This window comes from Pholis gunnellus, assembly GCF_910591455.1.
Source record: "Pholis gunnellus genome assembly, chromosome: 5".
In the NCBI taxonomy this organism is placed as follows: domain Eukaryota; kingdom Metazoa; phylum Chordata; class Actinopteri; order Perciformes; family Pholidae; genus Pholis; species Pholis gunnellus.
Window position 1 is genome coordinate 18,440,713 of NC_136531.1, and position 26,628 is coordinate 18,467,340.

General features: G+C 43.6%; 2 protein-coding genes across 2 annotated transcripts; both read left to right on the forward strand.

Annotated features, from left to right (window-relative positions):
- The first annotated feature begins 351 nt into the window (after window positions 1-351).
- On the forward strand, window positions 352-8,235 carry LOC306696684 (transcription factor AP-4-like). The gene is made up of 7 exons (XM_079160355.1): window positions 352-649; window positions 2,806-2,971; window positions 3,089-3,187; window positions 3,679-3,849; window positions 4,903-5,049; window positions 5,164-5,346; window positions 5,438-8,235. The coding sequence occupies exons 1-7, from the start codon at window positions 561-563 to the stop codon at window positions 5,591-5,593; spliced, it is 1,011 nt and encodes a 336-aa protein (XP_079016481.1). The 5' UTR covers window positions 352-560; the 3' UTR covers window positions 5,594-8,235.
- A 531-nt stretch (window positions 8,236-8,766) lies between these two features.
- On the forward strand, window positions 8,767-24,391 carry LOC306695980 (uncharacterized protein). The gene is made up of 8 exons (XM_079159443.1): window positions 8,767-8,836; window positions 16,352-17,638; window positions 19,359-19,451; window positions 20,213-20,308; window positions 21,095-21,211; window positions 21,901-22,134; window positions 22,287-22,636; window positions 22,863-24,391. Exons 1-8 carry the CDS (start codon window positions 8,779-8,781, stop codon window positions 23,361-23,363), a joined length of 2,736 nt encoding a protein of 911 aa, XP_079015569.1. The 5' UTR covers window positions 8,767-8,778; the 3' UTR covers window positions 23,364-24,391.
- The last annotated feature ends 2,237 nt before the right edge of the window (window positions 24,392-26,628 follow it).

The following is a 26,628-nucleotide window of genomic DNA, read 5'->3' on the forward strand; positions in this document are numbered from 1 at the left end:
TATACAGTAACAGACATAATGTTATCTAACCCACTAATGTTAGTTAATGTTACTAATGCTGATACTTGTGCTATTACACCGTCATTGGTCTCAAGTAGCTTCCATTTTCTGTATGAGGGTGATATGTGCAGCAATGCAGTCACACACTGGCTCTCTTTCTGGTCTGTTTGTTCTGCTTTCCGGAAAACGGTCTCTGATTCCAACCAGCTGTTTCCCGCCTCGCACAGATCAGCTGCACGCACACACACACACGTAGTAGGCGGAGGCATCAGACACACACACACACACACGTAGTAGGCGGAGGCAAGAAGCCACACACACACATTGGAGGGAACCCCATCAGCTGTGGGAAGCAACACAGCTTGAACTTACTTTTATTTTTCTAAGTCTATTCTTCAGATTGGCACATTTTGAAGCCGTATTTTAGATATGCGCCATTGAGGAGTACAGCGAGAGCTCGGTGCTAAAAACGTACATCATCAGTATTTTAACAAGGACAGCAGTGGAGGAAGAAGAAAAAAAAACTGAAAACACGGACTACCGAAGGTGGCTTTGAAAGCATGGAATATTTCATGATGCCGACAGACAAGATAGCGTCTTTACAGCATTTCAAGAAGACGGAGAAGGATGTTATTGGAGGTCTATGCAGGTGTGTAGCTGACTATTTTTCTGTTGATACGAAACCGCTCGCACAAATCATCCCTCGTGTCGCTGTAGTGTGTATGTGTGTGTGCGTGAGCTGCAGCCCGACTTCAGTTAGCATGCTAGGTGTTAGCTTCGCTGCGATGTCTTGGCAGCAGGAGCATGGTTGTAGAAATTAGCAGCTTGTTGGCCAGCTGCTGCAGTTGGCGGCGAGGATATAGAAGATAGTTCAGCTAATGTTATTACACTGGCTGGTCTAGTAACGTGTAATAACCCGACGGGCTTGTTTGCAGCCATTCCACTCAGAAATATGTAAATCAGCGCCATGAAATCGATACATTTGCTTCCAGTTGAACGCCAACCACGTGGTAGTTAACGTGTTCCCCGCCGCTCCGCTGCTAAACACCAAATCACATGTTTGAAACCACCGTTTCGTACACCCGTTGCCATTTTTTACCAAATTACGTGTATGGTATAACGTATGTGTCGAGGTGTTGAATGCGGCTCGGTGAATTTGGGGGTTCGGCTTTACTATGTGCGTAGCAGCCATGGTCGTGTCGTGTGCTACAATTAGCTTAGCATGGCTAACTAGTTAGCTACCAGGACGTACTCGTCTCCTCGCCGTGTTGTGGCTGCACGGACTCGCTTTCACGCGTGTGTACTGGCGTGTTTCACTGTGAACCGTGTGGTCTCGTAAGTGTGACGGGGGGCCGTGTATCTTCGTCCCGGAGCAGCAGACCAGAGGGTGACTGCTAGCTTAGTGCTAACGGTAGAAAGCATTGTTCTCCATGATGCCAGGGGGCCTGCAGCAGCAGCTGCTGCTGGCGGAGTCACATTTCACTGCCGCCGCCGTCCAGACTGTCCGACGCGCCCTCCGGCGGCCATGTTGAAGGTCCGCAGCTCCAGCTGACAACAGCTGACTTCATCTCTAAACTTTAATAACACCGGCACGTTTCAACTGCGTGGGGTCGGATATCTGATAGAATTGTGGAAACAATAGTAAACATGATGATGGGCTGAAGTCGGTCTTTGACATTTGCTCAACTACATGGTTTCATCAGAGGACAATATATCCTCATTAAATTCCCAAAGCCCACTTAAACATCTCAATCTAAGCATGCGTACACAAAATAACTTTTTTTATCCCAAATAGACCAAATTAAGCCCTAAATGTTGCTTATGCTCCGCAGTCTGCTCTACATTACGGGCTTACACAACGGGCTTTAATAACCAGTAGATCACGATGTATGTAAGAAAGCTTTTCAAAATAAGATTAAACTGAGACGCACAATTAAGCAATTCAAAGATGTATGTTCATATATAATAAGATAATAAAGGTGTTTTGGTTTTTGCAGCTGTTTAGTTAAGCTGGCGGTACTGGTCAGACTCAATTTAGCATTAAACATCAGCGTATGGCTGCACACCCACAAACTCATCTTTTATAGAGAATAACTATTTAGAGCCACGTGCGCTGTGTCCGCTGTCTGACCTCTTTCATTTTTGTAAACATCTTCTTTTTGGCACCATAATCACCTTTTAGGCCCAATGGTTCACTCATTTCTCCTGAGTAAACATGACAAAGAGGGGTTTGCCACCATAACATCCAATCTCGTGGGTGTGTGTGTGTGTGTGTGTGTGTGTGTGTGTGTGTGTGTGTGTGTGTGTGTGTGTGTGTGTGTGTGTGTGTGTGTGTGTGTGTGTGTGTGTGTGTGTGTGTGTGTGTGTGTGTGTGTGTGTGTGTGTGTGTGTGTGTGAGGGCACTGAGTTCAGCCAAACTCAAAGATCTCCAGGCGACTAAACCGAGGAATGTGAGGTCGAGACTAAAGCCTAGTAAAGAGTCCAAGTTAAAGGTTTAAGTAGTCCGTGTCAGAGATCAGATTATTGCTAATCGTTGTTGTTTATTTTAACCTTGAACAAGAAGAGCAGATTCATGTCAGAGATATGTGTTGTTAGCTGTTTATATATATATATATGTATTTATGTCACCTTTTTTCTTTTCGCTGTGTTTTCTTTGATGTTGACAGTGTGTTAGAATAATTTAGAAGAAGGGTCAAATGTGCGTCAGAGAGGAGCTAGTGCCTTCTCATTGGACACGGCGCCCGTGTGGACAGAATAATGAGCGTCTCTCTCTCTCTCTCTCTCCTTTTGACCTGGCTCCCTCAGCCTGGCCAACATCCCCCTCAGTCCGGAGACGGCCCAGGACCAGGAGAGACGAATCCGCCGCGAGATTGCCAACAGCAACGAGCGCCGGCGCATGCAGAGCATCAACTCGGGCTTCCAGTCTCTCAAAACACTCCTGCCCCACACAGACGGGGAGAAACTCAGCAAGGTGCGGAAACCACGCACACACCGACGCTTTGTGACAAGCGCAGATCACGACACAATGTTAAGCTTTTGGCCCATGCACCATTCTCCTACTCACTTTATTTTGGTCCGTCCCTGCCAGGCGGCCATCTTGCAGCAGACGTCGGACTACATCTTTGCCTTGGAGCAGGAAAAGACGCAGCTCCTGGCACAGAACAACCAGCTCAAACGCTTCATCCAGGTAAAATCCCGTGCCGTTGTTTGTCATAATAATTGTGTCGAACTCATCTTTGAGTGAATGCAGCCCAAGCCACGCGACATGACCTGTATGCTCTCTCTGTGACAAAGCGGCAGTGTTTGACCTGGGAATGAGAACAGGCTGCACAACCTGTAATAATTATGTTTGCATAATTGTAGTCTGGAAAATATATTCTTTCACCAGCCCGAAAAAAGGTCTTCTCATTGAGTTCCACCAGAAGCACAAAGACAGTGCAGTCCTTTCTCCATCCGTATTCAGCCATGTGAGAAACATGTGTTTACCCGCTTCTTTAGTTTACCACGCTTCACCTGACGCTTTGTTGTCTCGCCCAAAACGGCCCATTGTTCAGCTCGGCACAAGCGGCGCGTGTCTTTTTTTAAATGCCGGTGCTATGTTTGTTCCATTCCTTCACTAATATTAAACATGTCATATTTAATACAGCGGTTGTTTTACATTTGACCGTGTCCCTCCAGGAGTTCAGCGGCTCATCGCCCAAGAGGAGGCGAGCGGAGGAGAAGGATGAAGGGATCGGCTCTCCAGACACGCTGGAGGAGGAGAAAGTAGAGGAGGTGAGGAGGGAGATGTTAGAGCTGCGACAGCAACTGGACAAGGAGCGCTCGGCTCGCATGCAGCTGGAGGAGCAGGTGAGACAATGAAAGAAGTTAGTGCAGTAGGACAGGAGCGTTACGCTCTCACAGTAACCGTTTGGTTCTCAGGTGTTAAACTTCTCTCAGTCTGATTATATGATTGAGATATTTCACCGTTAGCTGACTGTGATGCTGTTCGTGTTACGTTGTGATTGTTTTTGAAAACACCACCAATATGACCAGTGTTGAAGAAATACGTCGCCCCGAAATATCATTTGTTTATCCGTTACTCACCCCGTGTTACCTTGAAGTCCTGAAGAACACGTTTTTCTTGCACGTCTCCTCTGTGAACGAAGAATACAAAGATGGAGAACGTGAAAGATGCATGTGTTTGGGAAGTAATGAGCATGCGACTGGAGAAACGAGACTCTGTTTATGCTGCATGTGATTTGGAGAGTTTTAAAATAGTTTTTCTGTTGTTAAACGCGCCCCCCCTTTTATTTCAGTACTTCAGTTCATCAAGACTTTAGTCGCGTATTGTATTCTTCGTTCATCGTGAGAAAAAAATAGTTGACCATATCTCCAGGCTGTGGAATGGTCTTATCACAGTGGTCATTAACTAGCAAAACACCCGGACAAACTATTCAGGTTTACCAACCATTTCAACTTCTAATCAGTATCTGGGTTCTGCACACGATTATCAGTCCCCTCATCAGAGTGGTGGCTGTTGGTGGTGGTGGTGTTGGCAGAATTACCAGTTAGTTTCTAATAGGCTCACATCCTGGATCTACCCGAAAAGCAGGTTAAGACAAAAGGGACGGAACAGGTGGTGGAGACAAACAGAGACTTGGGTAGTGAGAGAGAAAAGTAAACAGCTGTGGAGATGCAGGCTTGAGACAATTATAAAGAGTCAAACTGGATCTGCGCAGTAATTCAGTGCTGTAAATAGAACACCATACTGCACAATGGAGAACAATAGAAAAGCAGGTCTTGGAATGAAAGTGGAAACAAATAAGACTTTGACTATCCTACTTTTGTTACCATGCACGCATGTTATTTATCAAACGCTGTGATTAACCGGCGCGCTGCTGCTGTGTGTTTTGTGTGCAGATGCGATCTCTGAGCAGCCAGCTGCAGCCGGATCGTCTGAAGGTGATCACTCAGCAGGTGGAGGAGGAGCAGGCGCTCTTCCAGAGCCAGACGCTGTTACGGCTGCAGCAGATCCACGCCGCCAACAGACGACCGCACAGTCCACAGGTCAGAGGCGCTCTGCCACTCCAAACCGCTGCCGTTTGAACAAAAGGGCTTCTGAAGTGAAGCATTCTGGGCTGTCACGCAGGGCTTGACACATATTTTGTTGCGTCCCCCCAGGTGCTGGCATCTCCCACTCCCACCCCGCCTCCCCCTGCCCCAACCCACCACCCCACGGTCATCGTTCCGGCCCCGACACTAACCCAGCACCCCCACCACCACGTCACCGTGGTGACCATGAGCCCGTCTGTCCAGACCGGCACCGTGTCCACGTCCAGGCAGAACCTGGACACCATCGTGCAGGTAGGAGTTCTTGTTTCCCTTTGACGTCTCTCGGTGGACCGAATACTTGCCGCAGCCTTCAGTGTGTTTTCTCTCGCTGCGCTGCTTTCAGGCCATCCAGCACATCGAGCGCGCTCAGGAGAGGAGAGCGAGCGCCGAGGAGGAGCAGAGACGAGCCGTCATCGTTAGCCCCGCCCACGTCGCCATGGACACCGCCTGCTCGGACACAGACACCGACACAGAGGGAGAGGACTGCTCGATGAACTGATCCCCCCCCTCCCTCCCCCCCAATGGACTCACATACACACACAAACACTTAAAATACCTACTCACTGTAAGATTCCCTCCAGGAGCTTGACTACTTTTAAAAACAAATCTTTTTGGCATTATCCAAACTCCTAAATCCAGTGGTTAAGCTCTGTGTCAGTCTTGTACTGTAAAATCTCAAAAAAGTAGGATGGTCAGCGTGCAGAGGAGCCCTGTGGGGTTTCTAGAAGGTTGTTTTTCAACGTCGGAGCCGGTCTGTGACCTTGAGGGTCTCCTCGTGTAAAAAGCTCTCCGCATCAGTCCGTCCTCCTCGTGTGTTTATGTGCTACATGCTGTCGCCCCTGGCACGCTGACAGTATTATCCGTGCGACAAATTGATGGAGCCAGTACAGTGGTGAGTTGAATGTAACAACACAATAAGAAAGCAGCTGTTGAATCTGAAAAAGGGACACGGAGCTGCCGTTATTTCTTCCCCAGTCTTAATCACTTTTGTTTTTCTTTGTTTCCACAAAACCCAACTTAAAACTACAACAGAAGGCATTTCTAAATTAAAAAGTTAGGGACAAATTAAAACTTAATTGCAAGGTAAATTTGAGGAAAGGTGTTGAATGAAATTATGTCTGATTTACTTGAAAAAAAAGGTTGTTTTTGATATCTAAATAAGCCCTTAAAAAAATAAGCTGTTGAACAATTTACATTAATCGTCTTTTTAGTTTTATTCATGTTTTTGTTAACTTTTTTTTTTTTCTGTCAGGGTTACTGAATGTCAAAGGTTAACATTTTGTTATATTGAGATTAACAACTTAAAATTGGAGGTTTGTCGGGTTTTTAGGGAGAACCGGAGGCCTTGAGATGAGTCGTGATTTTAAATGTTCATTTCTGATCTACTGGTGGTCGTTTCACCCCAACTTTAAAAAAAATATGTTTTTATAAAACAGAACCAAATATTGCTTCATTTCCGTAAAACAAACAGCATTTTAGTGACTGTTATTAATTCTCAATTATTATTATTATGAGACAATTTGACTTAATCAAACTTCATCCTTGCATATGACAATATGTAACGTTTGGCTGCTGTTTAAATCTGAAACAGATTGCATGAAGGCTTCCGGTTTTCCTCCAAAGACTTCCAGTCCATCTTCTGCTCTTGGTTTGTTGATTTCAGTAACTATGCACTAGTTTTATGGTATTTATGCAATTCCATCTTCAGTACATTAGTCGGTGTCGTTTATACGTGAGGTGAAGTTATCTATGCACCGTTGATGGGTGTGTACATTACACCTCCAGTCACAGAATGTAGTCTCTCTGTCAGCCTGGTGCTCTGCTGACCAGCAGCGAGCCGAGGCCCAAACTCCTCGCGCAACGCCACACGTGGTCACGTTTTATTACGTGTCTTGAGTGTCGTCTCGTCATTTCCACAGCTTGGTATTGCTTAGAGAGCAGGGGAGCGGGTGTGGGGGGGAGTTGTGTCTGGTTACGAATGACAGCAGATTTTGTGTTATCTTGTTGTGAGATATCTACTCACATTAATATCAAATAACATCACAATATAGGCTGGTCACATCTTACTGGACTCCAACTCCCCCCCCCCCAAAAAAAGCATCATTTTTGGAAAAGGAATTCCTTTAAGAGGAGATCAGCAGCTGTTCTGTAGAATAGTTCACTGTAAGTTTTCAGTGCATCAGATGACACAAAAAGTCCAAAACTCTAATGAAAAGTACTGAACTGAATTGAAGATCTCTCCCCAAATGCACCAAGTCTGTCCACCTCATGTTGCGTTGCTTATATTTCTCGGGACGTTGACTGGAAATCCCTGCTTGGAGCCTCCCTCCTGTCGTACTCTTGTTTGATACGCTGACTTGATGCTGTAAACATTCCTTTTATTTGGATTTTCTATCTGTCTTTTGATCTCTTATATGTTCTGTTGCCAATTGAATGCATGTTACTAATTGCTGTTTTCTCTTCTCTAAAGCGGGCTTTTTATTTTTTTTGCAGGTTTCCTTCTCTCTTTTTTTTCTTACAAACACATGACTGATGCGTTCAGTGTAGAAACTGTCTTGTGTGAGATGTGCTGACATTTTTCACTCGCTGAGTTCAGTTTTCTCTCTGGGTAGACTAGCGCCTCTCTCGTCAAACATGGTGAGGACTTCTAATATGTTCTTTGTGAAACTTTGTTTAAGGGTTCGGTGTTTTGTTGACAAATGGTAAGCCAAGGGGCCGAGTTCAGGCCGAGGTTTGTGATTGGTCAGCTGAACACTTCTCCCCAAATGTTTCTGTATATTGTGTTGCAGCACTGTTGTCTTTTGGTGGAATTTGAGATATTTGATATGAAGCACTTGCTGTTCTGTACTGCCTGAATCAATGATGAGGAAGAATTATTTTTTTTGCCATTTATTTTTTTGTAAACTCTTGCTGTGACGCGACTCAACAGCTGTTTATTGTGTTCTGCTTTTCTGTTTTTTCATTTGTCTTTCTTTGTCTGGTTTTCCATTTTTGATGAAGCATCATTTTTTTTTATACTTTTGTTATTTTTCCCATCAGTCCAGGTCGATGAGAAGCTGTTATATTTTGTTTATAAAAACTTGGGTAAACAGGCCTTTGTAAAGATGAAAAAAAAATAAAATTTGTACTTTTTTTATTACACCCTTCTGCTTCCTTTGCGTTACCTAAATGATGCGTGATGTGGACCTTTCTGTCCACCAGGAGGCGACATTGAGCGACTCCTTCAGCAGCAGCGAAGAGAAGCTCTGCAGCCTTGACTTCACATTTCTGATAAACAGGTGGGACACAGGCCTCCTTTTAGTCTCCTTTTAGGCTAAATACAATTACTACAGATACTCAGCTGTGAGAAGTGTATGTTTGAAAGAAAAAAAATCACCTTTTATCTTTGAATGCTGGTGTAGAAAGCAATAAATACACTTCTGGATTAAAAGCTGCATATATATATATAGAAGCTCATTAAAAATCAATGACTTTTACACGGTAGGTGATTAAAAAGACCACAGCATGGTCAGCCAGTTTCTACGTGCTTCTCTCTGCTCCTAACACTCCTGATGGGGCCAGGCAGCTGCTTTGACACACAATGGCTGCTATGGCTGCAGTTTCTCCACTGGCATGCCCTCTGACCTTTAGCCAGAGCAGTATATATAGGCGGGGGAGATGAGGGGAAGGCCCCTGGCAGCCAAAATGAAGTCTCTGCTGTCTGTGTGCTGCTTGCTGTCTCTGCTGGCCCTGTCAGCTGCAGGTAAGGTGGAGGGTTTATGTCTTATATTAAAAATCTTCAGGGTGTTAGTGCTGTCGGATGCGTTTGAGAGTTATTTTAGCAGGTGTGGTATGTGAAATGTAAATGATGGTCACCAGATATCTGCATAGGAATTTGATCTGTGTTTTTGAACATATCTGAGCTTTGTATGACTTTAGAGGTCAATAATGAAGGAAACGTGAAAAGATCAGTATATTTTTATTGAGTTGTTGCATTAAATGAGTATGAATATTCAACTAAATGAGTTACATCCAGGATTGATCACTTTGCTTCCTGCCAGTTGCGTTGAAATATGTTTCAAAATTTGACTGACACCTATACTTGCGTAACTCAGCTGATTGGGCAGGAAACGTGTACTGAATGTTACCCTGGAACACTGTGGAGCTTTGTGGTTGTACAAATGAAAAAGGCTAAGGTGTCACCAGCTGATGGAAACTGTCCTGTCTGCTGCTGCTTATTCTCTCTGCCCTGGAGAGAAACGCAGTGACGGCTCTGACGGAGTGGCTTGGACTCACAACAAAGAGACACTCTCTGCTGCAGCCAAAGCCAAAGCTGGCAGAAATGATCACTTTTCCCTCTGGATCTATTTCCGTTCGCCTGTGTCTTCACAGCAGTTGCATGTACGTGTGCTACTCAGTCGGTGCTCCAGTGGGGATTTTGGCATTTTACCGTCGCTCGGTGTTGTTTTACAGGCTTACCTTTAGTCCACGTTGAGTTAACGAATACATTTTTTTTAAACTGAGAAAATCGCGATGACACTAGTGATGCATAATATAACTAACTATACACCACAATTGTTTGGTTAAAGCCGAGGCAGACGGTACCCTTGTCTGTCCTTCCTCTGGTTCATTCTGACCTCTGCAATTTGCCGTAGTCAGGAGTCAGTCAGACAAAGTCACCAGACACTGTGGTCATGTCACTGATACACATCTCTTTTAAGACGCTCAGGAACGCGCACACATCTACATCATCAATAGACACAAAAAGACTCACTGAGGTGCACTTGAAATCACAAGACAATCGTAAATTCTTACAGATTCACTCCATGTCTACAGCTAAAGTCAGTGCCGCGTCAAATGTCTCAAATAACGTGTCATCACTCCCACTCTGCTCTATCCGCAGAGCTGCTAATCTGTCATTCCAGTCAGCGGCGTCCATGTCCAGGGGATGTCCCAGCTAAAAGAGGCATGAGAGAGACAGAACATGTAGGACCAGAAGTTCAGCAGACTGTTTAAAGTTACAAGTGACATTAAAAGTTTAGGCAAATGGAAATATACTGAAGTAATGACAGAGCTGAAGTGGCAACATCCCCCCTCCACGTACTGCATTTAGATTTGTGTGAGAGTGTCTCAGAAAGTGTGAGACTTGACAAAAATAGCACACGCAATGATGAGATAAACAGGAAGGTGTTACAGGTTTATTATCACGCGAGAAAGAGTGTGTGGCTTTAATCAATAAGTATGAATGCTGAGACAGATGCTGGTTTGTTTAAGATGAGCCAGATGTGCAAGCCCACCGCTGACAGGCTGCCTGTGTTCCTGTGCATTCTGGCTTTAAGCTCTGAAGTCTAAAAAGGAGACTGTTGCAAGTGTTAAAGCAACTAACCATTCATCAAGTTGGAGTTGGAGGAAACAGGGTGCATGTCAGCGGTACTGGTGCTGCTGATGTATTCATTGTTCTTGCTCTTTAAAGAGATGCTGAGTCACGCACCGCCGCCGCACACCGTTGCAGGGAAGGTGAGCAACAGTGCCGCAGAGTTGCAGGCCGGCCTCGCGACAATCACAAGGGACGAGTGGAGCGCCACACTTCACTGGAAATAGAAGTGGAATTATCCCTCCTTCTTTTCGACCCTCTGACTCATTGTGGGTCTATTTCTGTCTCAAAGATGTACCATCCAGCTCACAGGCACCTGTCCCACTCTATCCCCGCGACACTGTGCTCATAGCCCAGGCCTCAATGCAGCAACAGCTGGGTGAGGAGCCGCCAGAGAGGCACAATGCACTAAACTCTGATGGTGGTCGAAGCAGACAAAAGACGTGCAGTCTACACTCATAACTCTAGATAAATAGCGTGCTGTGTTTTGGATGTGCACACTCTGACTTTGATACTGCGATAATGTTCAAGTTTGTTGCATGTATATAATTACGCAGCATACATTTTTGCTTTAAGAAAAACTTGATGTGTATTTTATTTATGCTTAACTTAAATTATAACAGTGGCGTTGCAAATAGATGTACGACAATACTATCAAGGATCAAACCTTAGAGCTGTACTTATCAATGTGGTTGCATTGGGTTACATTACTATGTATAAAGAGCACACTCTTTATGAATCTACTGAGAATTATCACCCGACTCTGCAGTTTCCCTCAGATCTATCGTGCATTTTAGTGTCTTTTAGCTCATTGTCTTGGTTTTACAGTCGCAACGTGCTTTACTGATCTGCCCAGCACCAAACGGCAGACAAAGCTGGAGACTAGCTGGTGAATTTAGTGGAGCATTTAGCAGCTAAAGAGCCCGGTTTTTGTCTCAGGATTTGGTCGAGAACAAAACAGAGCAACAAGAATAGTCAATATTAGACTTACTTTCATCAGGTGGACAGAAAGAAAACTCCCAAATGAAAGGTTGCTCTTTGTCTGCTGGATGTGTAAATGGCCAACAAGCATCCACCATATCAACTTTATATGGTAATAATATGTCAATATGTTTATGGCTTGTTTCACTGCTCCAAAGTGACCAAAAAAAGAACAATTTGCTGCTTTAAAATAAGAAAATGTTAGATGTTGCAGTCTATCAGTTTGTCTCAGCATGTTCTACCACTGCTGAAACAACAATGTTGGCTGAAAGGAACACTGATTCCTCACACATTCCTTCAGCATGTAGGTTTAAAAAGCTTTCAAATTCACCCATGTAGTACAATTCAAAACTTGAGTTATCTGTATCTCCAAAACATACACATTTTCTGCAATTATGCTAATAAATCATCATCTTTATTGCCGACAGTAGCCTGATGTAAAGTTGTTGTAACCAACCCATGCGGTGTACATGAGTGAAAGGAACACATTTTGGATGCTATGCAGGGTCAGGGGGAAAACATTTCTACGTAAGATGATACATATCTGTGTTGAAAAGGTCAGCCTGCTAATATTCTACCAATGACAATCCCAACATGCTGATGCTAAGCAGGTTGTGTTTGTTTTATGGGGCTAATGGGAATGCCATTAGATTTGCAGGTATTTTGTCCGAAATGAAAGTGTGGGAAATATTTACATTTTTGATTCGATGATGGCGCTGGATGAAAAGTTAAGGCTTCAACAAATGTATCACAATTCAGCCTGACAGAGGCCTAATAGTGTATGCTGAGATATTTCCATCAAAACCATGAATATCAACCTCATGGTGGCACTTGACCAAGTTATCGGGATTAACAATCATCCTCTTTTGACCGTGTGTACCAAACGTCAAGGCAATCAATCCAGTAGTTGTTGAGATATTTCATTCTGGACCAAAGTGATAGACCGACCGACAGACCCATCGTGCCATCTTTTAGAGCCACGTTTGGTAGTATGATTGAAAACAGAAAACCTACTTGGGATACTGCTTACTTGTTCTTTCCAAATCATTCAGCAATATATTGTTTTGTGAATTTGTCTTTACAATGTTATACATAACAAAATAGGTCTCAGAGATCAGACTATTTCCTTCTCACTTGTATTCTGTCTCTCATATTTTCTTGCCCCGCTCATCCTAACTATGTTAACTTTCATTTAATTGGCCACTACCCACAGCAGAAAGTGATCGCTCCGCTTTATCTCCGTAACCACATCAAGGCATGCAGTGCGGAGAAAAGCCAGTAAACGAATGAAATGTAACGCGGTTACTTTATTCATTGGTTCCCATACATTTCATGCTCGTATCCGAATCATCACATCAAAGTGCTTCCTACATAAACCAGGCAATTAATGTATCAAAGTCAGAGAGCAAAATCCCAGAACCTTCAGGATTTATCTTATTGGATGTAACGTAAACAAACCAATAAATGGTCATTAGGCAATAGGGACTGACCTTTTTATGTTTTGTTATTTAACTCTGGCAACATATCCTCTGCGGTTGCTGTTGATGTGTCAGCACAGGTGACGCTGCAGCACTATTATATGTCATGAGACAGCATCCAAATCCTCCTCATGTCCCAATCAGAGCAGCTGAGTGCGGACAGGCTCACACCGACCTCTGCTAACGACGGCCGGGGAGTGCACCATGAATATGTGACTGTCTCTCAATATCAGCAGACCTTCACAGCCCAAATGTCATGGAGCTGCTTCGTGTGCTGGATTTGATTTGATTTTTGTTATCTCTTGGATGATTGTCATTTTGGGACTTAAACACCATTAAGAATGCTTTACCATTGTGATCAGTGATGGCCCAGCCAAGCACTGGATTTCCATTGGTTTGACCGGGTTCGTATTACGTTGAACAGGGACACGTCCTGACTAGATTCTTACCTTGGCCTTTGCTTAGACTTGGAGTGAGACCAGACTTTTGGTAAAAGTCAAGAGCAAAACTATCATCACAATGCAGAAAACACTACGGGACAAAACATCTTCACAGTGTGCACCCAGTGGGGATGCTTTGAAGATGTAAACTTAATGTTCTCTGGTCTCTGAAGCTGACAATCCCCTCAGGAGGTGACAAGCTAACAAAGCTTCCAGATACACAAGGTGACAAGCGACATTATGAGAATGAAATGGTTTGGTGTGTGATTCAGGGCCTTAAAGTAGAGCAATAAAAGCCGTCATGTAGGATGGTGCGTAAAAAAGGAGAGTACACAGAGTCCTCATAGCATCATTTAGGATAGCTAGATGAGCATTAGGCCTTCCATATAGCCTTACATATAAATATATGTATCTTGACTCAGAAGCAGCTGATCATGGGGTTGGTGGACTCAGCTTCAAGGCTTTACACTAGTACTTTCACATCCACATTTAAAACATGAAGCAGCTGATAGACAACCTTGTCATGTCAGCAACGTATTAGCTTATTTATAGTTTCAGATTGTGGCGTAGCATCCCTCAAAATCAAACGTGTCATGATATCAGCCTGATAATAGGACTGAATTAATATTTGTAGTATCGCTTTAGACTTTTCCACAGCAGACATTTTGAAATGTCATCGGACAGGTGTACACGTATGACCCTAATGAGGGCTCTATTACATTTATGTGGTTTAGGAGGCCTTGCCAGTGAGGCAGCATTCACAATACCAGGACCCTGGAACTGGAGGGCCTGAATGGAAAACGAGCCATTGTTTATTCTATAATAATTAAGATTAAATGGTTGCCATTAAAAAGATTTGTTGCTGTTGGTGATGCCCTTTTCAGTTACATACAATTAACAGCTGAAAACAACAACTTCATGTTTGGCTCCCGTTGACTCACTTCTGATTTGTTTGTCCCAATTGATTACAGCCCGTCCAGCTAAAGCCCATAATCCATCCACACAGGTGTTTTCACTTGTTGCCTGATTGGACCTCTGCTCAGGGCGAGGTGGGAGTGTACAAGTGGGGCTTAACTGACACATCCCTCATTATTAGTGTTGTTGCACCTGCTAGGGCGGGACAACTCACCTTGTTATCATTCTTATTGGTACAGAGTTACAGAGTCTAGTCAGAGTAATTAAAAACACCTGTGAGGGTGTGCAGGGCCTTTAAAGATTCGGGACATTGGGCTTTTTGGTTGGTTGAACTTCTTGCTAGACGTCATTACTATTCTCAGTGTACTTATATGGAAATCAGATTTAGTTTAATTGAGATGGATAAAGGATCAAATGACAATGTGAGAGGGGGTAACGCGAAGTCATGAACCTACAGAGAATCATCAACAAACTCTGCCGCTCCCGTCGGATTGGCAGAGCGTTATAGTGAGTTTCAGAGCTAAAGGAGTGAATGTTGGACTTACATTCATCAGGTGACCTGAAACCCGACTCTAAATAAACTATAATGTTGCGCTCTAACTGCTGGACATGCAAATAATCAATCCCTTATATTAAAGAGTTTGTCATATCAACTTAAACGGTGTTGATATGTCAATGATGTGTTCACAACTTTGGCCCCCCAAGTGGCCAAAAAAGCAGTTATTGCAGGTTTAACAGTGTACGTCTCTAAAGCTATCATCACATATTAGCTTCTTCTTTAGCGTTAGCCTGTTTGTTCATGATAGGCATTGATCCAGAAGCCTTATGAACATGTAAAACCTGTGACAGCTGGCTACAGCTATTAGTCTTCATCCCTCACGCTGACCCCTTCCTGTAACATGAACTGGACATACATTTAGCTGTCCTGTATCACACTGTGTACCACTACACGGTCCTCAGTCTTAAGATTGGCAGGCAGTTATAATTAAATAGAGGTCACGGCGAACACTTTGGTTGTGAAGAGTATAATGTACATGTATACATGTGTTGTACTGGAGAGGGAGTTCCCTGTTTTAGCTGTGATAGTTTTGAAGCCATAACTATAATCTACTATGATGGTGATCAACGTCTTGTTCTGTGTTTTATTGTCCTGAGAGAAAGAGACAACCTATCGTTGGATTTGCTTTTGCAGGAAACTTTATGTCTTTACAATATAACATACATTTGTTGTATATCTATGATGTTGACATCAGATCATTATATCAGATCCTTATGTCTCAGGAAGACACATAAGGACACACATGGGACAAATGCATCCGTATTGGCCTTCATCAAATTTACAGATTAACATTCAGTTTAGGTTTCGTTGTGTTTGTACAGATTGAAACGACTTAAAATAGTCATACATTCAAGTATGCTTTCCTTCTTTTAGAGAGATTATGTTTTGAAACATTGTAAAATCTTTGGCGCAGAGTATAAATGGGGGACCAAGTTTACATTAAGCCCCTATTCATTCATTCACCAGTGTGTTTTTTTGTGTTCTGAGTGTTGGGGGGGGGGGGGGGCAGCACTGTGACCTGAATGCAGAAATGGCACCAGAAAACAGTAATAAATATATGCAACGACAATAAATACATTATACTATTCCAAGCCGCCCTGTCCACTCAGCGGTCTTCTTTTAGGTTGTCTACACAACTGTCCACCGTACGTCTGCTTCAAATAGTCCTCTCTTTGGTGTCACCATTCAAGGAGCTGAAATGTGAGTCTTGAATCTGGGACGTGCTGAACATCTGATCTGCTCTGTTCGTGCACAGTGACTGAGCACTGGTCAAACACTGACGTAACAGACAAAGGTGACTGGTCTGCAGAGGTCCTGCTAGATAGTGCAGTCTGATTGGTCAGTTTATTTCTGAACATCTCCCGTTTAAAAGTTAATGACGATCAGGACTCTGATCAGCGATGAATTCTACATTTTTAATTGAAGAACTATTTGTCTTGGTGCTGATCAAAAGCTCAAACATTCCAAATGTTTTTAGAAAGAGACATCAGACCAGAGTTCTCCTGTCTAATCGCTTATTTCCTCTTCTTAGATCTTCTGACGGGGCCCTCCAGCCACGATGAGGATCCCCTGGTGCGTCTGCAGCTCCAGCAGCCAGAGGGAGATCTCTTCTCCTGTGGATGTGACACAACAGAGGAGCCCGCCAGCCAGAGCTCCTCCAACGACACCCCGGCCCCGGAGAGGGCCCTGTGCCAGCCCTGCAAACCTCCATCAGCTGTAGATACTGAAGAAGATTCAGCTTCGACCTCGGAGCATGAAGAGGAGGAGGAGGCCGCTTCTGTGGAGGGCGATGCTTCCACTGAGGAGATTACAGCCGATGGAGAGGAAGAGCAGGAAGAGGCTGCGTCTCAGGAAGAGGTAGAAGAGGAGACATCTGAAGAGGAGGCTGAGGATCAAAGTGTGGAAGAGGAGGCAGCATCTGAGGAGGTTGCATCGTCTGAAGAGGAGGAGGTAGCTGTGGTTGAGGAAGAGGAGGAGAAAATCGAGGAAGGCGAGGAAGAAGCAGAGGAGGAATTATCCAACGAGGAAGAAGAAGTAGTGAATGAACCTCAGGAGGAAGTTGCAGAGGCGAAAGAAGCTGCTGCTGAAGAAGAAGCAGTTGAGGAACCAGAAGTTGAAGAGACACAGGAGGATACTGAGGCAGCCGCTGAGGAGGACGATGTGGAAACTTCCATACATGAGGCTGTAGAGGAGGAAGCTGCTGAGGAAGAGGTTGCACTGGAACCAGAAGCAGAACCAGTTGAGCTTCCTCAAACAGACTCTGAATCTGAGGAAACAGAGTCTGAAGCGATAGAAGAACCTGAACCAGAACCAGAGGTGACTGAAGAGCCTGAGACCGAAGTGTTTGCAGAGCCAGAACCTGAAGTCATTTCAGAACCAGAGCCTGAACCAGAACCAGAGGTGACTGAGGAGCCTGAGACTGAAGTGTTTGCAGAGCCAGAACCTGAAGTCATTTCAGAACCAGAGGTGATTCCTGAGCCTGAACCAGAACCAGAGGTGATTCCTGAGCCTGAACCAGAACCAGAGGTGATTCCTGAGCCTGAGATCGAGGTGGTTACAGAGCCAGAGGTGATTTCAGAGCCTGAACCAGAACCGGAGGTGATTTCAGAGCCTGAGATTGAGGTAGTTGCAGAGCCCGAGCCCGAAGTGGAGCTAGAGCCTGTTGTGGAGGAGGTCGCGCCAGAATCTGCAGAGGATGCGACTGTGGAAGGGGAACCGGTCATTGAGGAGGCGACGGTGGAGGAGGCACCTGTCGATGACGAGGAGGTGACAGTGGAGGAGGTGTCTTCAGAGGAGCCTGCACCGTCAAAAACCAAAGGTACAAAAAGATAACACCATCTGGGTCTGTAGTATGTCAGAAGTGTAACTCTCCTTTCACCTCAAAAGAAAAGCTGTATCAGAAGGAAACCTACATCTTTTCAAGGACACCGTCGTCTTGCCGTCATTCTGTCAGACAGTCCGAGCAGCAACAAGTAGAGCAGCAGGGATCCCGTTACAGTAAATCTGTGCCCATCCAGTTGCTGCTTCTGTAATTAAGGGTGCAAGCCATTATCTGACATCCAGGTGTTGACACTTGCTATAAAAGATGACGGCTGAGTCTTAGAAGAGATCCCCATCTATTACTCTGATCCCACTTCATCACTTCATTCATTACACTTGTGCGAGTGTCATTGGATGTGGTTTTATGTAACGTGTGTTATCTCTTTGAACTATAGATATCCACAGTAATTGATTTCAACAGTCAGTGAAAGCCTGCGGTACATTTCTGACACGATTACTGTTACATTTTTTGTTTTTGTCACTTTATCCTGAGAGTTCCAGATGACAAATCAAAACATTTTGAAAACTGTTATGGTGTGAATAATTTACTATACATATCAACAAATCCTTTACGCAGAGATAGAAATTATTGAACAATAAAAGGAAATCTTAATCCTAAAGACACAAAACGCAAGTCGCATTTCAACAATAATACAATGCTTCTACAATCTTCCTCTAAAAAAGCAAAGACGATGCCTCACAGGAACAGCAGATCACAAACATTTGAGAAAAACAAGCTCAGAAAAAAGAAACTTTGGAAACTTTGCATCAAAGTACTTGTCATTTGAGGATTTGTAACTATACTCTCTAATAAGGCACACTTTATCCGTTGTTTTTAAGTTGTAATTAATGGCTTCATCAATGGTTGATAAATCCTTCATAAACATTTTATGAAGCAATAAAAGGCCACTGATGAGGACAGGTTTTGGGTTGCCACATTGTGCAAACCCGGCTGGTGTTTATCCTGAGAGCACAACTTTCTTTGTCTTTTAAGATAGTATTTTAATTTAGCTTGAAAACCCCTTTTTAAGACCACTCGCCCTCTGGAAATGAGCTACCGGACATCCGGACCAAAATGGATTTATTAATAACTTCTTTGAAAGAGGATTAACAACAGCCAAAGGGATTTTTCACAACCTGTCAACGCAAAAGTTGTCCGTACAAATGGTTGATTATTAACTTTAAACATTTTTATGAACATATAGGAAGCTCTGTAGAAAGTATGCTTTGTTATAAAGTGGTAGCAAATTATGCTTCTTGTGTGACGGGACATTTCACTGAGCTGTGAAATGACAGCAAAGGTCTCTATCTTTCTCTCTGAGGCATGCAAAGCCCCCTGAATATGACACAGTGTGTAGCTAAAGGGGAATTAGCAACAACCTCTGGTACAGAAATAAACAAACCAAAATAGCAGAGGAAAGGAATAGATGGACAACAGCATGATATAACAGTTGGGCCTGTACTCTCCCCAGATGGCCTTGTCACTCACAACTCGGGACACCATTTACCTGGAGGAGCACTTTTATTTTGACACCATGTCGGCTGAGTTTTTAATAAATGGATGAAAAGAGTGGTTCATTTCATGGATTTAGCTTTGGCAGAAAACAATTCAATTGTGTTCCAGGCCTTCTCTGTCCGACTAAGCATTACTACTTCCTGTCACAGGTAAATGCATGTTGACCTTACCAGTTGAATTAACTCTCTGATCCTCCAATCAGAACATCAGGCAGCAGGGCGGACACAGAGGGACCGCACCCACATTGAGAACACGCTGCGATTGGGTACTACTGAACCCTCAACAGAGCTCTCAGGTGAGGAACAAAGACATCTGAAAGTTATTGACATAAGACATGTGGTTTTGAATTTCTTTGCTTGAAATGCAGTGAAAGGGCATAAAGCACCTCTCTCCCACCAGCACAAATATATATATATATATATATATACACCCAAACACTCATACATACACACATTGCACATGCACAGAGGGAAAACCACATCCTGCTGATCAAAAATAGGATGCTCACTGTCAAACACTGCTGTGCTGCCCACCGTTTCAAATGTCTTTCAGACTGTGGCTGTGGAAACGCCTGTAGTTCAGTATTGAGATGAAGATTGTTTACAGCAGCATTGTCAATGGAAAAGAAAAACAGATGTGTTTGCATGAGAATGAAAGGAAGTTCGAGACAATTTGGGGGGGATTTTCTGCCGAAACTATTCTGAAAATTGCTTCATGATGTCTAAGTCCTGGGGCAGTTGTGAGTGTGTGTACTACATGCATGTGTGTATGCGTGTGAGCGTGCAGACACGTCTTGAGGCAGGTGATTAATCAGTGTGCGAATGTGTAACTCTGTCCTCGGCCATGAAAGCCTTTCTGTTCTCCGAAAGAAGACTGGTTCATTTCAAGAGCCGGTCTCCTAATCACCTCAGCTCGATTTAATACACTTTATGAGGGCAATTCATCATTCACTGCCAAAGGAACTGTTGTAATCAGTAATGGTATAAGAGCATTAATAATAATCTTGTCCCAAATGTCTTCTCGCCATTACATCCCAATTAATACATCCAACACTAGCTGCTATGAAGAAGCTGCTGGACATCTACCACAATGCCATCAAGCCAATGGAGCAAGCCTACAAGTACAACGAGCTCAGGCAGCATGAAGTCACAGGTAAACCAGCTTCCTTTTTGAGATCACCCCTGGATTAAATGGCATGCAATGAGAAATAATTGACAGTAGTAAATGGCGAATGGGCCGCTCATCAGTATCTAATCTAAATGTGAACGTCCACGCACACTGATGTTACAGCCTGAGTTAGTGCTAGTGTCTGTCAAGGATTTACAGGCCCACATGGGCAAAGCATTCATGTAAAAAGAAAACGTAATTTAGCCAACATTACTATCCACCAAAAACACGTCGCCTCACAGCTCCTCTATAAGTTAATAAACTGGAGTTGCACAAAAACAGTGAAGCACAAATACAGTCATGATTAAGAAGAAATCGAGCCAGGACCTGACATTATTCAAACCAGGCGCACAGAGAAGCACAATAAGGACTCTGTCTGCTGAAAATTAAAGGGAACGTTGTGTGGGCCAGACTCCCTACAACTTTGTTCCATTGCACTTGAGGGCAGGGAGTATTATTTATGCTAAGGAGCAGGATGAAGTCTTCAAAATGGGCCATGTGACTCTGGGACCCCTTGTGGCGCAGAATGGAAAGACTTGTACAGGACTGTAACTAATGTGTGAAGGACATTTATTTTCAGTCTGACACAAGACGATAAGGGGCGATCACAACACGTTGAATGTGAGGGGACCAAGAATGTTCATGCAGAATAGTATTCTGAATCAACCTGAGATAAACTGTAGCTGACTTGATGTTCTAAAGCAAAATGTATTTTCATTCTTTCTCTCTCAAACCTTTTCTTTATGTGCATGTCTTCAACAAAAACTGTAGATGGCGAGATCACGTCTAAGCCCATGGTTCTGTTCCTGGGACCATGGAGCGTCGGCAAGTCCTCCATGATCAACTACCTGCTGGGTCTTCACGGCACCTCACAGGAACTGTACACAGGTTCACACTGATAAAACCTATTGTCCTATTTTAACACGAGTAGACCGGAGTAGTGAGGAAGATTCATGAATATATGAATGTATTACAAGTAGAATATATTCACTATTGTTAACAATACCTACAACATACTTTAATTGCACTTAAAGTGACACAATGGAACTTCTGGCAACTACGTCCAAAAGTGGTAATTCAAAAATATTTCCAATTTCCAATATCTTCAAAAGTTACTTTAAAGACTGACTGTAAGCGAGAAATAGGAAACAATAAATATGTCTCCTGGTGATATAGGTTGTGTTTGTCTATGACTTGCTAAAACGTAGCGCAACAGTAACTCTTAATGTCAGCAAAGCGATATTGTCAGTTACACAACCATATCTATCTCAAGTTAGCTATCATTAGTCAGCATTAGCAGCCATATGCTACCGGTCACAGCAGACAAGGCTGCAGCAACAAAACCCTGGAGTATATTGTATTTAAGAAGAGTGCGTTTTATCGGTATTTAATTAAAGTTTGTATATATGTAAGAGAAAGAATATGTGATCTTTTGTTAAAGTTGTCCCTTTTAAAGGCTTATTGGACTCCATCTCATGTAGTAATAGAATATGAAAAAATGAACAAACAACCAATAAATAAGCTTCACCCTCCAGTGCAGATGGTGTTAAATCATCCCCGCTTCATCCCTCCACCAGGTGCTGAGCCCACCACCTCAGAGTACACAGTCATAATGAACGGGGAGAAGTCTCGGACCATCGAGGGCATTGTCATGGCAGCAGACAGCTCACGGTCCTTCTCTCCCCTGGAGAAGTTTGGCCAAGGCTTCCTGGAGCGGCTGGTGGGCATCGAGATGCCCCACAAGCTGCTGGAGAGGGTCACCTTCGTCGACACGCCCGGCATCATCGAGAACCGCAAGCAGCAGGAGAGAGGTGAGTGGCCATTACTGTTTTTACATCAAAGCCACAGACAACCTTTAGACTTGTAGACTTACTATGAAATGTAAATAAAACACACACGAAAAAAACGGTTTCACAGCGCTAAAACATTTCATGCATTGTGTCTCGTCTCTCCTCTTCCTCAGGTTACCCCTACAACGAGGTGTGCCAGTGGTTCATTGATCGAGCAGATCTGATCTTCCAGGTGTTCGACCCCACCAAGCTGGACGTGGGCGGGGAGCTGGAGATGCTCTTCAGGCAGATGAAGGGCCGCGAGTCCCAGATTCGCCTCATCCTCAACAAGGCCGACAGCCTTTCCACCCAGGACCTGATGAGGGTCTACGGGGCCCTGTTCTGGAGCATGGCGCCCCTGATCAAAGTCACGGAGCCCCCTCGGGTGTACGTCAGCTCCTTCTGGCCTCAGGACTATGCTGCAGACACCAGCCGAGAGCTGTTCATGAAGGAAGAGACCTCTCTGCTGGAGGACCTCAACCAGGCATGATATGACTTCTTCTTCACTGGTTTTTGTTGACAATATGATTCCTTTTTAAACACCAGCTACATGACCACATTTTAAAGAGTTCAGTACACTTATGATGTCTCTGAGGTAACGTTTTATTTGATACTAAATAAAAAGGATTATGGCTAAAACTCACAAAACACTTGCATTACACATTGTGACTCATATGTCTCTTCTCATTTCTGTCTGTCCTCTTCTGCAGGTGATTGAGAATCAAATGGAGAACAAGATCGCATTCATCCGCCAGCATGGCATCCGTGTGCGCATCCACGCCCTGCTGGTTGACCGTTACCTCCAGACCTACTCCGACAAGCTGGGCTGGTTTAGCGACCCCCACGAGGTGTTCCAAGACATTGTCAGCGACCCGGACAAGTACTATATCTTCAAATCCATTCTGGCCAAAACCAACGTGAGCAAGTTTGACCTGCCCAAAAAGGAGGCCTACCAGGATTTCTTCGGCGTGAACCCGGTTTCCAGCTTCAAGCAGCTCTCCTCCCACTGCAGCTGGACCGGCGGCTGTCTACTAGAGAAGATCGAGAGGGCCATCTCGTACGAGCTCCCGGCTCTGCTCAGCAGCGTCAGCAAGGCCGCAGACACGCCTGCGCCGGCGAAGGCCGCGCCCTCACCTCCGCCTCCGCTCCCTGGCACCTGTGAGGGTCCCGGGTGTGAGGAGAAACCCAAGAATCGCTGGAGGAAGCAGTGAGACGGATGGAAGGCGAGGGGTTTGCAGGAGGAGGAACAGAGGAGGCAGATGGCGGCAGCAACCAGAGGGTTTCCTGTAACAATCCTCACTGCTGTGATTTTCAGAACTGGGTATGGAGACACTGAGCAGGGGAAAGAGAGTGGAACATGTGCAAAGATGTACCAAGCAGACCTGGGTTAGTTTTGCAACAATTATCTGGTACACATGGTCCTATAAGACACCCTTCTGGTATTTACTTGTTGTTTTTTTTTACTGTGGTTTAGTAGGAAAAGGAATGTAGCAAAAGAGTCTTGAAGTCAACTGTCCATCTGAAGCCATCGCTGTCTGCAGTAGAAACATACAACAGGAAAAATCCAAGATGTCTCTCTCCTATGTAACCTTCCATGTTAATGAAATGACTGAATGTTTTCTGGTTTCTCACCGTTTTCAAGTTTGTACATTATTTATTCAAGTTTTTCTGCTTCAGAGAAAGATGCTGGCAGCGATTGTACTCCTCCGATGTCGTGTAGTTAGACAGTAAACGCTGGCACTCTCCAAACTGCTGTGCTGTGTTTTTACAGTAAAACCAGTATATGTTGTCGTTATTGTGTCAGGAAGCTTATTTTCAACGGTGGCACAACCGAATAGAGAAAAAAGGGTTTTCCCGTAGTGTTTTATTGAGCAGGGATTCAACCATGTTTAGTTGCTGCACTGTACTGTGCTGCACTGCTGGACACTGTACTGTCCTCTCTTCTCTATTGTGCTATATACTACACTCATTATAGAAGCACATTTTATTTCAAAATGTCTCAGTGCTGCACTGGGACTGAGTTGACTGAATATAACAACATCATTTAATCGTAGCTTGCTGTTCATGTAAGCTTGTATTTAATGCCAACGCGGCCTTCTCAGCCCTCTGAACTGTTGCTCGTCTTACCTCAAAGCGGCTGCATTTCCTTTAAAAATGAAATCTTGTCATTGTTCCTTTAGGTTCGTCTGTATTTGTCATTCTTTTGAGTGATTTCTTTTAAATAAACAACTAAATTAAATTCTGCAGGCTTGGTTTCCTTTTTATGGATGCAAAGACTTTCCAGATTAAGTGTTTTCCCCTGACACAATACATCATTTAGTTGTTGTTTAGGGGATTTGGAAAACATGGGCCCAAATGCAAGCTAAAAGCACGAGCTCTCATCCTCACAACACACTGCTCTGGATTGGAGAAACTGCACCTTCAGAATGAAAATGTGCAGACTCGTGTGTTCACACATAACAGCATTGCATGAATGAGAAACATGATTAAATGTGTAACAGCTGGATGAGCAAGCATCAGCCCAACAACCCGTTAACAACACACAGGCTGTATGTGTGATAGCGGGTTAGTTATCCCCTGCAGTGACTGAAAACAGCCACCAGGTGGCGCCTCAATTATGTTTCAGTCAGACTGACTACATAGCGTGCAAGGAAAAAGGAAGCTTTGTTTTCTTTTCATCAGTTTTATTTGTAATGCAAAGAAAAGGAGAAAACGGGAGACCATCTCCTGCAAGAGAAAAAAAACAAAGTGCACACTTGCTCCAAGGGTTTTAACAACATACCGTACGTTTATAATCTGTTCTCAGTGATAGTCCATACACACAGCATAGCAGCCTGTTACATAGCATGTGGATATTCATGTTATTTTCTCTGCTGATAGTTGGCCATGATTACATTTGGTTTATTCTGTCATAATAAATTAGGTATAAGCACTGAATTCATTCACGTAACATAAACACTCTTTGGACTGATTCAATATCAATCAGATACCCAGCAACGCGGCGGCAGAGCCAACTCAACTGTGACAATGACTCATCCAAGTCTGCTTTAAAGCAATGATTCTCAAAGTGGGGTCCATGTGTCCCCAGGGGTCTGTGGCACTGTCAGTGAAATAATTTGCTATAAATGAATAAATTGTGCTGTATCATTGAAAAGTTAAAATCTACAGATGGGGACCATTTGCGGCAATAAAACAAGCATATTGTGTCCATTACTCCCTCCCACGTTAGCTTTGGGCCAATAGAAACTGATATATGATTGTGACACACAGCAATAATGAAGCTCAATGTTTTTAGGTTGAAGCTCTTACTTAAAGTCAGCTTTTAGAATGATACTTTTTTTTTTTAGGACCGTCAGTCTTGTCGCTGTTCATTTTCTGAAAGCTTTTAAGATCAATTACTTGAAAAGTATAAATCCTGTCAGAATCCAAAGGCAATTTCAATAAATTGACCCTCTGTTTAATTAAAAGTATATGAGTGGTAACATTATTCTAATTTAAATATGTTTCTGTTGAAATGTGTGTCAGAATACAAATAGTTCCAATGCTTCCAAGGCTACAAATGCTGGTAAGCATCTGCTAAATCAGTGTTACGATTACGAGGGGGGCCGAAAGCTTCAGAATCTTTAAAGCGTTAATTTAAATGTACAAGATGTTGTCTTGGTCACATGATTACAATGCCTTACTTTTAAGTTTCAAAATATATACTACATTTGATCCTTTTAGTACAGAATCAGGCAGTGCATGGCATTCTGCAGACTACATTATACCTCTACATGTAAATAAACTGTGTAAAGCTGTGTTTGCATGCAACAATACAGTGACACAACACTAGAACAACTATTGTGTGCACCACCATGATAGATTGTGATTTTGTCAACCAGAATAGATTATGAATAGATTCCAGAACAGCTACATTTATGAAATTCTTCCGAAAACATTTTCTCTCTCAGAACTGTCAGTGTCATATGCATAGTGTACAGTGACATAAATACTCCAACACAAATAATAACTGAAGTATTCCTAAATAATCTGACATCCTGTCTCTTTCCATTCATTCAGTTTCCCTTAGTGGGTTTAGATAATGTCTGGATGGATCATTGTCCAATTTACCTTTTTAGTTCAGAGTTTAGTTCAGAGTGTGACATCTGTTCAGCACTTGAAGGCCACAATATGGCAGTTGCCTGTTCGAGGTTGTACTCGGGCACAGTGGTGCTTTGAATGAAATGTTATGGTCAGCATGCTCACAATGCGAACGATGTTAACAAGCTGTAGTGTTTATCATGTTAGTTTAGCGTGTTGGCTTATCTTTGCTAAGTAGGACGAAACACCAAGTGCAGCCGGGGCTGATGGGAATGACATTAGCCGTCGCAGGTAATTGGTTGTAAAACTGAGTATTGGAGAATTTTTTTACATATCTCACTCTAACCCAAAAATGTAAACATTGTGGTGGCGCTAGAGCAAAATTCAGAGGATCAC